This window comes from Nanorana parkeri, unplaced genomic scaffold (genome assembly GCF_000935625.1).
Source record: "Nanorana parkeri isolate BGI_ZX_2015 unplaced genomic scaffold, ASM93562v1 scaffold758, whole genome shotgun sequence".
In the NCBI taxonomy this organism is placed as follows: Eukaryota; Metazoa; Chordata; class Amphibia; order Anura; family Dicroglossidae; genus Nanorana; species Nanorana parkeri.
In genome coordinates, this window is record NW_017307026.1 from 387,226 (window position 1) to 404,523 (window position 17,298).

Consider the following 17,298-nt stretch of genomic DNA (forward strand, 5'->3'; position numbering starts at 1 on the left):
CCCCCCTCTGTGACTATGAACATAATCCAGCAAACAGTAGGAACGGGCACGGAATGCCATCAAACTCCTGATACACAAGCTTATAGAACAGGGATAGAGGGAGAATGTTCCAAACATTTGTCCTAGTGACTGGCCATATATTGCTTGAATCCCTGCTGAATCCTCATGACTGGGCGAAATTTGAGCTATGCGTAACTGTCTGAGACACTTTTTTTTAAACCAGATTATCAAAGAAGTCGGACCGAAAACTGTTGGCTGAACAGCAAGTGCAGCCAATTGACTGAAGTCACTATTCAGGTATTCCGACTGCTGCAGATGCCAGCTGTCAGAATACAATAAGTAGCAGATTACCCCATAAAGCATTTTTTCCTCCTCTAGCATGGAGGGTTGGATAAAAAATAGATTACCAGCTTTAGATAGCATCACCTTCACTTGGAAAATGTTTCCTCTAACTTACCATTTTGTCTATAAGAGAGGCAGCAAAAAGGCACAGATGGTAAAAACAAAACCCTTTCCTACGGTTATGAAAAATGGAAAAATGTTTTGGCTATAGTTACACTTTATGCTCGCCAAATACACTGCACCTTGATTACGATTATTTGTAGATCTGCCAACCATGTAAGGGCCTGTCTGATTATATAAAATGTAAATAGATTGTACAGGTAGGTCCTCAGATTACAGTTGTTGGCAGAGCATCGCAAAACTACATTCTACAGTATGTGGCCTTGCTTAATATTTACAGTGCTCGAACAATCAAGGCTGTAACCCAAACATTCTATGCAATTATGATGTGAAAGCTGTTATTCCTACATACAAGTAAAAATGTCCCCTATGGAAAGAACTTGGGCCTAGTGTTAAACAGAGAGGTGGTGGTGGGGCGGAGCATGCCCAACACTTGAGGTACTGGGTTTTTCCTCAGGCATTGCAGCAGCTAGGCAAATTATAGTGTGTAATGTTTTCCCAAAATGTATCACACACACAAAGGGCTAAAGCAGGGGCCCAATCTACTTGTCCCAATACAAAATAAATAATTTTTAATCGAAACTAGGGATGCACCAAAACTACTCGCCGATACCGAAAACCGATGCTTCCGCTGGCATGGAGCCAGCTTCCCGGGTAATCAGGAAGCCGGCCAGCGGGTAATGACATACGGCTTGCCAGGGAAGCTGGCTTCATGTTCGGCCGGCTTGATTGTGATTGACCGGGAAACAGGCTTCGCAGCCAATCAGCATCGAGCCGGCTTCCCGGCCAATCAGGAAACCAGGGTAATTATTCACCACCCCGGCTTCCTGATTGCACAGGAAGCTGGCTCCATGTTCCCTTACGGCACTGCCGGTCAGAGGAAATCTTCCTCTCACCAGAAGTTTCGGTATCGAAGCCTTTAGGCGACTACAAGTACCCGTTCAAATACTCAGTATCGGTGCATCCCTAATCAAAACCTTATTCCGCGGTGCCAAATAGCACTTCTCACTGGTCAGCGCGGTCACCTGACCACAATGACCAATGAGTGCTTGCAATTTGCGAGCTAAATTCAAAATGCATAGGGCTTGACTGCGTTGGACAGCAGTACAGATATTAAGAGTTAGACTTAAAGTTAACGCTTTCATATAGTCCTCCAGAAGAGCGTGAGAGATAGGCTCCACCTCTTTTATTAGGAAACACATCACCCTCAGTTGTTTCAAAAAGCCCGCCTCTCTCCTACCCTCCTCAGTTGTATCGAGAACCGCAGGAAGACCCTATAAATACAGGAACCAAAACAGAATATCATATTGAAATCACATTTCACCACCACTCCTATATCAAGGGCAGGAATCCAGCTGTTCTGGAGGACTATATGAAAGAGAGTTACCGGTAAGTCTAAGGCCCCAATCACACTGAGCGACATGAAAATCACGCGATTTTGAGCGATATTGCGCAACGAGTGATATTGCGTGACTTTTTCCTATTGGGCTGTATGCAATCAGGAGCAATATCGCTCGAAATCGCTTGAAAAAGGGTCATGTAGGAGCGACAAGCTACCAGCTACGAGCTACAAGCGATATTGAGCGACGAGATGTGAACAGCTCCATTGAAATGGATTGGAGAAGCTACATAGAGCGATATCGCGTGGAAATATGAGCGATATCGCTGCAAAAATCGCGCGATAAATCGCTCAGTGTGAACGGGGCCTAACTCTGAATTTCCCTTTCGTCCTCCAGAACAGCTTGCGAGAGGATAAACAAGAACTTACCCACTTAGGGCGGGACTACAGCTTGGAGCACTTTTCTTCCAAATGTCTGCTCTGCTGCCGCATTCAAATCGGCCTTATAGATCTGCTCCGGAGTGGCGCGGGCCCTCTGCCCACGAGGTAGCTAACCCCCTGGTAGAGTGTGCATTCAAAAAGGCGGAACACTAACCTGCTTAGCCCCATAAGCCTCCTGAATACGTAGCTTTACCCACCTATCGAAGCCTTGGAGGCCTGTTCACCCCTATCCTTTCTGGAAAAAAGAACAAAAAGGGCATCCAAACTTGCCGTTCTGATTAGCCGGACTACTGCAGAAAGAAGGTAACACGATCTCCTGAAATCTATGAAAGTCCGAGGAAACTTTTGGTAAAAATGCCAGATCTGTCCTCAATACCACTCCGTCTTCAAAAACCGTTAAGGTTCCCTTAGGCCCCATTCACACTGACCGATTTTTGCAGCGATATCGCTCTATGTAGCTTCTCCAATCCATTTCAAATGGAGCTGTTCACATCTCGCCGCTCAATAATCGCTTGTAGCTCGTTGCTGTAGCTTGTTGCTCCTACATGACCCTTTTTTTGAGCGATTTTGCTCCTGATTGCATACAGCCCAATAGCGATAAGTCGCGCAATATCGCACATATAAAATCGTGTGGAAAATCGCACGATTTTCATGTCACTCAGTGTGAATGGGGCCTTAAAGATGGAGCCTGCAATTCACTAACCCTCCTTGCTGTGGTTATAAGAACACGGTTTTCAACGTGAACATCTTGATCTGGGGATCAGGTAGAGGCTCAAAAGGGGGGAACCATCAGCCCCTGTAAGACGACCGATAGATTCCATTTAGGAACGGAGCAGCGTGTAACTGGCCTAATACGCCTAAGGGCTTTAAAGAACCTACTCACTAGTTGATTAGCCAGGGAGCATTGCAAATATACGCTCAAGGCCGAGACTTGTATCTTCAATGTGCTGATGGCTAAGCCCCCGTCCGCCCCCTCCTGAAGGAAATCCAGAACCGACGGGATGGTTGTATCCCTGTTATTTCTCCCTTTCCAAGACCAGAACGTTTTCCACACCTTCCCATAAATATTTCGCATAACCAACTTACGGCTAGGCAATCAGGTGCTGATCACTCGGGAAGAAAGGCCCTTCCTCCTTAAAATCTCTTCAGATAGAAGGCATGAAGAGACAGTTTGTCTACTGCCGGATGCATGACCGGTCCCTGTGATAACAACCCCTGGTTGATAGGGGGCGGCCAAGGCGGACGGTCCGTCAAAGACAGCCCCGTCGTAAACCACGCTCTCCTGGGCCAAAAGGGCGCTATCAAAATCAGGTTCGTCTTTTCCTGCAAGAACTTCTGCAGAACCCGTGGAATTAAATGAATGGGAGGAAATGCATAGCACAGGTGATACTCCCACAGATGACAGTGCATCCACCTCTACTGCGTTGTCCACTGCATTCAGGGAGAAAAAGCGTTCCAACTTTGCGTTGGACTGAATGGCAAACAGATCTACCTGCGGTAAACCCCACTCCCGGAATAGGAGGTCGAAAACCTCCTGATCCAGGCTCCATTCGTCCTGGAAGACCTGAACCCGACTTAGATAATCTGCCAGCGTATTCTGTGTTCCCTTTAGGTGCATTGCCGAGAGAGAAAACAGGATTCACTTCTCAAACAAAAATCTCCTTTGCAATTGCCTGAAGGAACTCCTGGTTCCCCCGTTTGTTCAGATAACACACCGTGGCTAAGTTGTCCGATAGCACCAGTAGATGTTGATGCCGGAGTTGATCCTGAAACGCCAAAATCGCATTCAGAACCGCTCGCAGCTCCCTCCAATTGGAGGACATCTGTGCCTCTTGCTGAGACCACTGTCCCTGAGTCACCTGATTCTGTAGGTGTGCTCCCCATCCCCAGGCACTTGCATCCGTAGTCAACCTTATGGTAGTGCGAAAAGACCACTGAAGTCCTTCCGACAGGCGACCTTTATTTCTCCACCACAAGCCCCTCCTCACTGAAGGGGGAAGCCTGACTGTAGCATCCAAGTTGTCCTGGGAATGGTCCCACACCCTCAACAGAAAACCTTGGAGACACCTCTGGTGCAACCTTGCCCACTGGACAGCCGGTAGACATGAGGTCTAATTTCCCTTAAGGATGTGGGACAATTTGTCTGCAAGCGACTCACTGCCTTTCCCACTTTTTGAATTTTCTCTACTGGGAGAAAAGTCCTCTGCTCTACCGTATTCAGGATGTAACCTAAAAATACTGCGATCTGGGAAGGAACGAGTTTTGACTTCTGAAAATGTATCACCCATCCCAGGTCCTGCAACCAACTCTGCGTCATCTCCAGGTCTCTTGTACAAAGAGCGGCAGAGCTGGCGGACAGGAGAATGTCGTCTAAATATGGGATGATGCAAACACCTTGCATCCTTAAAGGAGCTAACGCCTCCCCCAACTCTTTCGTAGAAATGCGAGGCGCCGAGGACAACCCGAACGGGAGGGCCCTGAACTGGTAATGTACCACCTCCTGACCTATCCTTACTGCCAGTCGCAAAAATACTTGGGACATCCTGTGAATGGGTATGTGGAGATGGGCATCTCTCAAATCTAGCGTTGCTAAAAAATAATCTTTGTAACAGGTTCCGGACTGAAAAAATGGAATCCATTCAAAACCTCTTGTACCTGATTGCCAATTTCAAGAGTTTGAGAATCAGCCTGTACTTCCGACAGCTTTTGGACCACAAAGACATGAGAATACAGTCCCCAACCCTTCTCCTGATCTGGTACCTGAATGAGCACTTTCTGATCCACAAATTCTCCGAATAGAAGACAGAGCTTCGGCTCTGGCCGCGTTCCTTGGGAAATTCGTGATCAAGAACCAGTGGGGTGGAGGGCCGCAAAACTCCAACCTGTACCCCTCCTGGATGAGATTGAGTATGTACTGATTGGAAGTAATGCTCCTCCAACGGGGGAGGAACTCAGTCAGCCTTCCCCCCACCATCACGCAGTAGTCACTGCTGCTTTGGTGTCTGGGAGGGAGGGTTAGTAAAAATACTTCCCTTCCCCTTGCCTTTCTGCCCTGTCCAGTATTTCTTGGGTTGTTCCCCTTTCGCATTCTGCCCCTTGTTCCTGGGCCCTTTGAAAAACCTACGAAAGGGCTTCTTTTTCTCCGGAAATTATTTATTTTTATCTGCCATACGTTCCAATACGGCCTCCATTACCGGTCCAAAAAGAAGATCGCCACTAAACGGAAGATTGCAAAGCCTCAATTTTGAAGCTGCATCCCACTCCCAAGCCTTCAACCAAATCGCCCTGCAAGAAGAGTTGTTCAGAGCTCCCGACCTGGCCGCGATTTTGACAGAGTCAGCTGAAGCATCTGCCATAAATGCTATTGCTTTAAACAGCATCGGTAAGGAATCTATGATCTGTTCCCTCTGGGTCCCTGCCACCAAGTGACTCTGCAGCTGGGTAAGCCAAAATTCCAGGTGCCTGGCAACGCATGTTTTTGCCAAAGCCAGCCTGAGACTAGTACTAGCAGAGTCCCATGCCCTCTTAAGCAACACCTCAGCCTTCCTATCCATAGGGTCTTTGAGCACCCCCATATCTTCAAATGCCAGATCAGATTTCCTAGAAATCTTCGACAATGATGCATCAATTTTAGGAACCTTGTTCCATGGCAGTGATGCATCCTCGTTGAAAGGAAACCGCCTTCTCAAATTGTTAGAAAAAAAAAAAAGGAGGTCTCCTCTCTGGTTCTGACCATTCCTTAAAGATGGTGTCCGCGAGCACTTTGTGCACCGGAAAAACTCTGGCCTTTTGCTGCTGAAGTCCCTGGTACATCAAGTCGTGCCTAGATAGCACCACTTTCTCCTCCTTAATATCCAGGGTATCATACACGGCACCTAACAATTCCTCTACCTCTTCCAGAGATCATTTGTATCTAGGGACAAGGGGTCCATCATCCCGGTCACTGTCCTCCTCAGCAGAAGATCCCTGATGAGAGGACGCAGCGACATCAACCTCCTCTGGCTCCCTCTGACAGACCCCACCTGACCTGGACACTGTCTGGAGCTGCTGAGTAAGAGCCGGAGATCCTGGCACCAGAAACTGTGCTGCAGGGGTTCTTAATTCAGTTATCAACGATCTAAAAGAGGAAAAGGTAGAGACCAGTTCCTCCCTAACTGTGGACAACAGGCTACTACATGCCGAGGTAGACTCTTCCCTGCATACCCCGTCGATGCATTTTTGACAGAGGTTTTTTCCAATCCGACCCCAGCTTTATGGAGCAGACTGCACACTTCCTCTTAAGGACCTTGCCCTTAGCAACTTGGACCTGCAACACAGAAAAGGCAGAAATCACTCATCTAATCCCCTAGTGCCCCCTCACACCGTAAGCCCAACACCATGGAGCCGCAGGTGGAGGAAGAAACAAAAAACTTAGTCAACTACAGGGAGTGAGTGCATGGAAGCAATCACCTACCTGAGCAGAGCTGGTGCCTGAAGGACCTGTATCACCCTGAGCAGTCTGTAGAGTAGCAGCGTCCATCCTGGAGAGAAACTTGTTCTCCCGCCGGTGATATTTCACAGTCAAGCCTGTGATCACACCTCATGCACCAGCCAGGCCCGCCCCCATCCTCTGCACCGAAAACAAGGCCTGGACCGCAAGGCCCACGGCGCCCAGATGTGCGTCACTTGCACCGGAAGTGACCCAATCGGTGCTCCATTCCGGCCGTGGAGTAACTCGTGGAACCCCCAGACAAGCGGCACCTGACTACTAGCCCTCCGGTCCGAGGGTTCAGCCAAGGGGGTAGCACAGTTCCGGTACTGGCCCTTCTTGGGCACTGAATAAGATGGAGGACCTGGTGCGGAATTAACTATGGCAAGTGGAGCGCATCAGCGGCCCACATAAGGTAACAATGTGAAATCCCCATACCTAGGTAATGGCTTGGAAGGACCCATGAAAAAAAAAAAAAAACAAGCGGTACACATCTCCATAGAGAGGCCCCCTCGCCGTTCCGATGACATGCTCCCCCAACGGAGGATACACGAAAAACTGAGGAGCTAGGAGAGAGGCGGGCTTTTTGAAACAACTGAGGGTGACGTGTTTCCTAATAAAAGGGGTGGAGCCTATCTCTCACAAGCTGTTCTGGAGGACGAAAGGGAAAGTACAGGTAAGTATAGCTAACACCATACGTTTAACTTTTTTTTTCACTTAATTTTATTCCCATCACATAGGGGCTTAAAATCCACTATAGCAGGGGTCAGCAACCTTAAACATTTGGACCCGTTTCCCACAGAAAAGAAAACACCGGGAGCCACAAAACCCTTTCGACTTCTAAAATGAAGATAATACTGCAAATATCGTTTTTTACCTTTATGCTATGTATAGCATGTATATAGATATATGTGGGCTTAGTTACGCACTGGACTCTGGGCTTAGTTACGCACTGGACTCTGGGCTTAGTTACGCACTGGACTCTGGGCTTAGTTACGCACTGGACTCTGGGCTTAGTTACGCACTGGACTCTGGGCTTAGTTACGCACTGGACTCTGGGCTTAGTTACGCACTGGACTCTGGGCTTAGTTACGCACTGGACTCTGGGCTTAGTTACGCACTGGACTCTGGGCTTAGTTACGCACTGGACTCTGGGCTTAGTTACGCACTGGACTCTGGGCTTAGTTACGCACTGGACTCTGGGCTTAGTTACGCACTGGACTCTGGGCTTAGTTACGCACTGGACTCTGGGCTTAGTTACGCACTGGACTCTGGGCTTAGTTACGCACTGGACTCTGGGCTTAGTTACGCACTGGACTCTGGGCTTAGTTACGCACTGGACTCTGGGCTTAGTTACGCACTGGACTCTGGGCTTAGTTACGCACTGGACTCTGGGCTTAGTTACGCACTGGACTCTGGGCTTAGTTACGCACTGGACTCTGGGCTTAGTTACGCACTGGACTCTGGGCTTACCTGAGACTCCACAGAGCCCACATGAGAGTGACCATGCAGAGCACACGATAGATCTTGCACAACCCATCTGAGATTCTCTATGGTGGGCCCGGCAGGGCCTCAGGTGGTCTGGTCGCCGGGGTCCCTTTCCCTGAACCTCCGCCCAACTCCTCTTACCTGCTGCTGCGGCCTGGCCTACTCCACCCCCTCCCCTGGTACAGCTGATACTCATGTGAGAGGCCCCCCCAGACCCCTCACATGGGTACCGGATGTACCCCCCTGATGACGATCAAAGTTTGTGACTACGTTACAATGTGTGACCAGTGATGTGGTCACACATTTCTAGAGCTGCAGCTAACGATTATTTTCAAAATCGATTAGTTAGCCGATTATTAAGTTCGATTAATCGGTTAATCGGATAAACAATAAAATAATTTTTTTTTAAATGGCTCCAGTGATGGGACTACTAGTTTGTATTGAGATTGTAGTCCATCACAGGAGCAAGCTTGGAGCGGTGGAAATAAAAAAGAAAAAAAAAAGTGTGGTGTGCAATATAGTGAAATGAAAAGTGAAAAATTATACAGCAATAAATGCAGAATGGCACAGGCTATAGAGGACTACAAAACCCAGCAATAGTACAATATACAGCGCAATGCAGAATATCACCTAGCTAACCCGCAGTTTTTTGGCGGTGGAGGTCAAGCATTCCAATGCATTCTCAGCTGTTCCAAGGCAGATCAAAATCCCGCCCAAAAAACTGTAACGCATTCCAACCTAGTAAACTTTGACAGAACAGCGGCCCTGTCTAATCATTTAATCAGATAAATGGATAATAGGCAACATTAGTGTAATGTTCCCCATTATAATCCACAGTACACAGTGTGCAGTTACACCCGTACCGTGGCTCTGGCGGTAGTTCCAACCCCTGGACAGGGAGCCGCAGCAGAGGGATGAAAGCCATATGCGGCCACGGAGCCACGGGTTGCTGACCCCTTGTCCTATATGATCATTTGGAGGTGACAGGTTCTCTTTATGGAACCTGCACTCCAACACAGAACAGGTGTTCTTTGCAGTTCCTGACAGCTGAGACAGCGCCACATTCTCACCAATCACACAGAGCAAAGAACGGATGTTCTTTCTTCTCTGCTCTACACTATGGTGAGCTCATGTGCCATTGTCCCGGGTCCCCCGAAAACCATGAGAGGGAAGGACAAGATCGCCGCTGCTCGATTGATGCAAGTGATCTAATCAGGTCACTTGTATAGAAACGAGCGGCGGCTCCATGCTGTACATTTAGCTCTGCTTGTCCGAAGCAGGGCTAAATGTACAAAAAACTACTCGCCCGGCGCTCTAAACTGCCTGTCCCGGGCGATAGGAATTCCACATGCATAGGTATTAAGTGCCTGCAAAGCAGATTCCCAAAATGATGACATTCTGGGTCACTGACAGGAAAGGTAGGGCACTTCTGGGTAGTACGGAAGTTTGCCCACCTCCCCATGCCTCCTGCTGCACATTACTATCAGCCAGTAATGCTGCCCATCATAGTGATGTGACTGCACAAGCTCCTGTAGATTTATGAACAACCAAGTAAAGTGAAAGTACTTGGCTGGATATACATGAAATGCATCATTTAGGAAAGTTTTTACTCTCCGGAGTTGTTGATTACTCTAAAGAAGGGCTGTACATCCAGAACTCAAAGTATGGTGCCAGCTTACAGTGAACTTCAACTGTGCCAATGCAGGGCAAAGCGACAGGTTCACTGTAATACACAACTATTTCTCTCAAACCATACAGACATGACAATTCCGCTGTAAAATCAAAATTTTATTACAACATAAAACATCCCTTGCAAGTAATGTGGTAGAAACAGGAGACAATATATCCCTATATAATGATTGAACTAAAGGGCCAGAGATAACTAGAAAACAAAGAGGAAATACCTCTCCTCCTGCCCACACCAAAGAACGCTGCTCTGATGAGGAGAAATTCTCCCACAAAGTGTATTCAGAAAATGACATGTCAGAAGCTTTGATTGCCTGTGTCCCCCACAGCACTCAGTTGTTCCTCCCGCTAACCCCATGTCATTAGGCCCCGTTCCCACTGCGCGATATGCAAATCGCGCGTTTGTCGCGCAATTTGCATATTTGCGCGACATCGCGAGATTTGCCGCGCGGTGTCGCGTTCAAGCTTGCATTGAGCAAGCTTGAATCGCGGCTAAATCCGCTCCAAAAAGGGTCCTGCTGTAGCGACACACGACCCGCGACAGCAGGACCCTTTGCCCCATTGGATTGCATTGGAGCGCGATATCGCGCGGTAATTTGCCGCGATATCGCGGGAATTACCGCGCGATAAATCGCTCAATGTGAACGGGGTCTAACTGTGTGATGTGTGGGGGTCAGCAGGAGGAGTCAATTAACACCGGGGCAGGTGGCATGGACTCCTGAACAGATTAGGTTGGACAATTCCTCCCCATCAGAGCAATGGTCAAAGTGTGGGCAGCAACAGAGGCATGATACTCGTCACTACAAAAAAACCTGCAAAAAGTAATAACTGGAGACTCACTGCAGTACACTGTAAATGGTTCTCCATCAGTGTGTATGCATGGGAGGATCACCATACATATTACAATCTGACTGTACAATCCACTTTAGATTTACCTAAACCACGTACTATGAGGAACTATCTAATCGATTCATCGACCGGTTCTTGCACTATATAGTTGCTGGCAGGCCTAAAGGAGATTGTACAATCAGATTGTAAGGTGTGTAACGAGCTTTAGGCTTTCTTAAAAATAAGTCTCCAATGCCCATTTACAGAGAATGAAAAAGTAAAATACCTAAAAAAAAAAAAAAAAGTATGGGTAAGTAATGAAAGGTACTAGCTGAATTAAATCTATTTATTGAATATAAAAGGGCCCTTTCAAACCATGTCTGGACCAGATCTACACTAGAATGGTTTTTTGTCTGGTCCAAAAACACATCCCCGTGCAGGGCTCAAAATTTCAGGTCCGGAGCTACTAGCCAGGCCTTCAAAGTTACTCGCCACCAGTTGCCCTGCATAACACAAACAAACACACACAGGGCACAACGCGCACAGCACAACACACATTTCATCTGAAATTAATTTTCAGTCTTCGCACATGTCTAATATGCGTGTGGGGGGAGCAGTTTTCACTTTTTTAAAATAATTTTTTACATTTTATGATTTATTTATTTTTTTACTGTTGGGGGGCTTCGGGGAAATATTAGGGGTCCAAACAGACCCCTGACATTTCCCTTTTAAAATAGAAAATAAATTGAGGACACCAAATCCTTAATTTCTTTTTCAGCAGCCTCAGCACTAGGTGAATGGGAAGCACTCAGTACAGAGGCTTCCCATTCATTCATACACTGATAGTAAAATATTTACTATCAATAGTTTCTGAATGGGGAGGAGCCTCTGTACTGAGCGTTTCTCCCCATTGAGAAATTCGTGAATCACAGCCTGTTCATTCATAACTGGGGACACATAAAAAATTGCGAGGGGGCGAGTGGAAAGTGAGCCCTGTCCGTGTATTCCTATGACATTTGAGCCGAGTTCACACCACTTCGTTCAGTTCCAGTGCATTCAAAAAAAGTACTGCAATATACATTTTTCTGATCTGGAACACACAATGCATGCAAACGTACCTGAACTCTCATTAAGACTAAAACACGCAGTGGAACGCATCAAAACAGTGTTCGCAGAAATGTTCATATGGCGCATAAAACCCACTAACGTCATAATGTCACATTGCTAGTACCGATCGGAACATACACCTACAATATAGTGACAGTCAACCTTCCATCAGCAATGATCTCCATCTGACACAGAAGCAGCAGGAAGTTCTGTAATACACACCACGGACTGTCATGTTACTTATCACATGGGGGAAGCACTGCCAAACCATCATCCACACATACAGGAAAAGGCAAATTACACAATACAGAGAGGTCACTGACAGCATTCAGAACTCCAACCTGAAAGACATACACGACAACTCTACAAGCACACACTGCTGTCACATGTTTGTAGGGTCCAGGCTGACAGCCATTAAAGTCTACATGTGATTTCATCACCCTACAAGTTGTCTAACAGTTTTATACATAAACATGACCATCCTTCCAAAGAGGAGTCACAGAGCAGTTTTTAAAGCTGGCCATACACCTTCCAATTATTGTTCGATTTCTTCTGTTCTGTCATCAAACCTCCATTCAATTCCCAACCGTCACATACAGTGCAGGGCTATTGGGCCTGCATTGTACATGGCAACATCTGTGTATGACTGCTGGCCGGGGGACAAAGGGGGCACACAGAATGTGGGAGCCTGCCAGAAATGAGGCAAGTGTTATAGATCATTCCTCTACACTAGAAGTAGGCAAACTGCAGCCCTCCTGCTGTTGTGCAACTACAAATCCCATGAGGCACTGCATGACTGAAAGCCACAGGAGTGCCTCCCAGAATCAGATGCATGATGGGATTTGCAGTTTTACCACAACGGGGGGGGGGCTAACAACCCTTGCAGTGCATAGATTTTGTGTAATTGTCAGAGTTGGGTTTTAGGATCAGTGACTAACCAGGAAGTGAAGAGGATCAGAATGAGAGCCTCAGTAATTGCACCTTGAGGGGAAAAGACAAAAGTCAGCTCCCACAGTCCTCATGTGTAATTAAACTCTTGGATCTGTTCCCCTGTCCTGCTGCACCGCAGAGCCCCCTACTCCTACCGCTTACACCAGAATCTGGCAGCAGAGCCCCCTACTCCTGCCGCTTACACCACAATCTGGCAGCAGAGCCCCCCACTCCTTACGTTTACACACCTGACAATCTGATTGTACAATCTCTCTGATCTAAAACTATAGCACGTGTACCCTCTGGATAGGATCCGATATAGCCTCACATTACATAATATTGGTTAATTATATCTGATTGTACTGTCAGATTGTAAGGTGTATGGTGATCCTACCACCACCTGCCAGTATAGATTCCCCCCTCCCTCCCCCACACATGCACTGAGCAGCTGCTCAGTAGTTCTCCCTGGTAGTAACGACCCGATGGCAGCCCCGGTGTGAGGACAGAGGTCATAGGCCTCACTCCCTGCAGGCTGTTGTCATGCTGAGGCCTAACTTTGCAGGTCATGTGGTCGCCGGTCATCTTCCGCCTCATCACATGGTGGCCCTCTGCGGGAAGTCCCAATATGGCTGGTGGGACTATCTACCGTGACACTCGTGTCCCCCCCGCGGTAACCTTGACGCCGCAAACAGCCGCTGTGCCAAAAGGTCACTGCGGAGTCTTTCAGCCATTCCCCTCCCCCCGCACCAGGCCAACAAGCTGTCCGCATTGCCCGGTGCTCCGCACAACACGAGGCTGGCACGTCTACCCAAACTCGCCCATTACCCGGCCTGGGCCGTCCACGCAGCGCACACAGCCGGCGTGAGGATTGCTGTGTCAGGCCGGCCTCAGTCACATGGCGGCCTCCTGTTCCCTGCACCCTCCCCGCTCTCTCACCTCTACGAACAAGAGCATCCTCCAGCACGAAGCGGGGCCCGGGGTGACGGTGATGACACGAAAGGGAAGGGGTCGCAGAGGGGGGTTGGGGGAGACAAGCGAGGATTAGTCCGGGATGGAAGGAAGAACGAGTGAGTGACAGCGGCGGGGGCGCACTGCTTGTCACACACAGGCCAAGCCCCCCACACCCTCCCCGAGCTGCGGAGACACAGCCCGGCCTCTTCCGGCGGCTTCTCCTCCCCCGGGCCGCTGCTGCGCACACTCCAGCCGACTGAGCTTCCGGCACTTAGAGGTCAGCGGTCGGCGCCATCACAAAGCACGTGCGTTACAGCAACGTCCCAGGCGGGAGCCGCCATTTTACCGCAGGGCAACGGGGAGACAGGGGAGGATAACATGGGCGGAGTCACCCAGGGGAAGAGTTGGAGCGCGTGACCGACCTGCAGAGCGTCCGCTACCTCATGTCACTTCCATGTAGAGCGTGTGGTAGTCTGTGTGACGAGCTGCAGCTCCCAGCATGCCCTGGTCTGCGGGGGGGGATAAGGGGAGGGGCTTTGGGCTAAACTCTGCCTGTGACAGAAACCCGAACGCAGCAGCGGCCGACCTTATTAGTGTTTAGTGGGTGGAGTCAGGCACGCTGCTCTGCTTGTTCGTGCAGCTGACCTCGTGTTTGTTATATCTATGCTTGTGTGCAGTATGTAGTTCTGGGTGACCGGGGGCAGACAATACCAGTGTGTGCACTGCTCTACCGGGGTTACAGAGTGAACGGAAAAAAGCCTGTTTTTGTAACTTGATTGTGGGTGATAATGCAGGCAGGATGTTGAATGTTAGCGATAAAAACCTGACATTCACTATATTGCCGAAAGTATTGGGACACCCCTCTAAATCATTGCATTCAGGTGTTCTAATCACCTCCATGGCCACCGGTGTATAAAATCAAGCGCCTATGCAGACTGCTTCTAAAAACATTTGTGAAAGAATGGGTCACTCTCAGGAGCTCAGCGATTTCAAGCGTGGTACGTGATAGGTTGCCACCTGTGCAATAACTCCATATTTCCTTGCTACTAAATATTCCACGGTCAACTGTTAGTGGTATTACAACAAAGTGGAAGCAACTGGAAACAACAGCAACTCAGCCACGAAGTGGTAGGCCATGTAAAATGACAGAGCGGGGTCAGCGCATGCTAAAGCGCAGAATCTGCATCTGTCTGCAGAGTCAGTAGCTACAGACCTCCAAACTTCGTGTGGCCTTCAGATTGGCACAACAACAGTGCATAGAGAGCTTCATGGAATGCATTTCCATGGCTGAGCCGCTGTATCCAAGCCTTACATCCAGCGGCGTATTTAACTTTGCTGCTGCCCTAGGCAAGGCAGCAGCGCCGCCCCCTACACCAAGTGCAATGCAAAGTGTCTGATGCACTCCGCCACTGGATTCTAGAGAAGTGGAGATGTGTTCTCTGGAGTGACGAATCACGCTTTTCTGTCTGGCAATTCGATGGACGTGTCTGGGTTTGGCGGTTGCCAGGAGAACGGTACTTGTCTGACTGCACTGGCAATCCGATGGATGGGTTTGGCGTTTGCCAGGAGAACGGTGCTTGCCTGACTGCATTGTGCCAAGTGTAAAGTTTGGTGGAGGGGGGATTATGGCGTGGGGTTGTTTTTCAGGGGTTAGGCTTTGCCCCTTAATTCCAGTGAAGGAAACTCTTAAGGCATCAGCATACCAAGACATTTAGGACAATTTCATGCTCCCAACTTTGTGGGAACAGTTTGGGGATGGCCCCTTCCTGTTCCAATATGACTGCGCTCCAGTGCACAAAGCACGGTCCATAAAGACATGAATGAGCGAGTTTGGGGTGGAGGAACTTGACTGGCCTGCACAGAGTCCTGACCTCAACCCGATAGAACACATTTGGGATGAATTAGAGTGGAGACTGCGAGCTATGTCTTCTCGTCCAACATCAGTACCTGACCTCATAAATGCGCTTCTGGAAGAATGGTGAAACATTCCCATAGACACACTCCTAAACCTTGTGGACGCCTTCCCAGAAGAGTTGAAGCTGTTATAGCGGCAAAGGGCGGGCCAACAACATTTTGCGCCCCTCCCCCCGTGATATGTGGGGGTGTACAGGTACAATGAGAGCATGCTGGGACATGCCTTAATTGAACTACAAGTTCCAGCATGCCCTCATTGCCCCTGTACACCCGCCAAATATGACCCAGGGAATAGTAACAAGCTGATTGGCAGGCTCCTGTCCTCCTTCTATGCAGTGGAGCCCATGTCCCTGTAGGGAAGGAGCCTGCCAATCAACTGGTTATCTTAGCAAGTGGGCCGTGAATTTTTTGTACTTTTTAATCACCTTTTGTATTTTAATTTTATTATTTTTTTCTTCTTTTTTACTTTTTTAAATTTTATTTATTTAATTATTTTCTTAACAATTTTTTTTCCACTTAACTCTATCGTCATCACACAGGATTATTATTATTATTATTATTATTATACAGGATTTATATAGCGCCAATAGTTTGCACAGCGCTTTACAATATAAGGAAGACATTACAGTCACAATACAATTCAAGACAAGATGGTAAGGAGGGCCCTGCCCGTGAGGGCTTACAATCTAAAAGGGAGGGGCAAGTGATACATGAGGAGGTAGCTGTGCGGGGATGATTGTTTGAGAAAGTGATTGTTCAGTGGTTAGGTTGAGGTGGGATAAGCTTCCCTGAAGAGATGAGTCTTAAGGGATTGCCTAAAGGCTAACAAGCCCCTGTGTGATAGCATTTGGAGGTGACAGGTTCTCTTTATGGAACCTGTCACCTCCAATACAGGAGTTCTAGCACAGCACTGTGCTAGAACTTCTGTGAGAGGGGAAGACTGCTCTCCCCTCTCACTGGTTATCACGGAGCAGCAGGGTTACTGTTAACCCTGCCGCTCTGCTCCCTGCATCCGCGCCAGTGAGAAGACAGACTCGGCGGCCGGGGGGAGGACGGAGCAGCGAGGAGAGAGGTAGGTGAAGGGGGGTGGCAGGGGGAGGAGGACGGATGGATTCTTCTCGGCCGCTCTGTAGCAGCAGCGACCGAGGAGGAGAGAGAACTTACATGGCGCCGCTGTAGAAGCACGTGTTGAATCCCCCCCCAGAACAGTGTGAATCCAGCCTCAGGTATGATTACCCACTATTTATACAGAGTGCCTTCTGAATCTTGACTCATGAGTGGTAGAATAGTGCGTGTATCTATGGTGACACTTCAGTGTCCTGGAAGGAAATGACAATTTGGACAGAGAACCATTGTTAACAACATTCATCACTATGTCATGAGATTCTGTAATGGCATCCAATCACAATCATATTAGGCTCTCAATTCCTACATTCCACAAGGTGGAAATGTTTTATTTAGTTACAGCTGAACTTTGCTTGTATAATTTAAGTCAGGAGTGCCCATTAGGTCAATCACGATCTATCAGTCGATTGCAAAGTGCCCTGTGGGGCTTCTCCTCTGGATCCCCGCTGCTCTCCCCCATCTGTATGCAGCGGGGATCCGAGGAGAAGTGAAGGAAGCACTGCAGCCAGCGGCTGGGGGGCGGAGGACGAAGCCGCTCTCACAGCAGCATGGCCGAGCG

The 17,298-nt window shown here is 48.5% G+C and overlaps 1 protein-coding gene across 1 annotated transcript in view; it reads right to left on the reverse strand.

The window, feature by feature from the left end:
- The window catches only part of LARP4 (La ribonucleoprotein domain family member 4), a 64,057-nt gene extending 50,151 nt beyond the window's left edge, over nt 1-13,906 (reverse strand). The window contains exon 1 of the mRNA XM_018564544.1: nt 13,686-13,906. Coding sequence (XP_018420046.1) covers nt 13,686-13,703 — 18 coding nt within the window. The 5' untranslated portion in view covers nt 13,704-13,906. The remainder of the gene's footprint in view (nt 1-13,685) is intronic.
- Nucleotides 13,907-17,298: the final 3,392 nt, after the last annotated feature.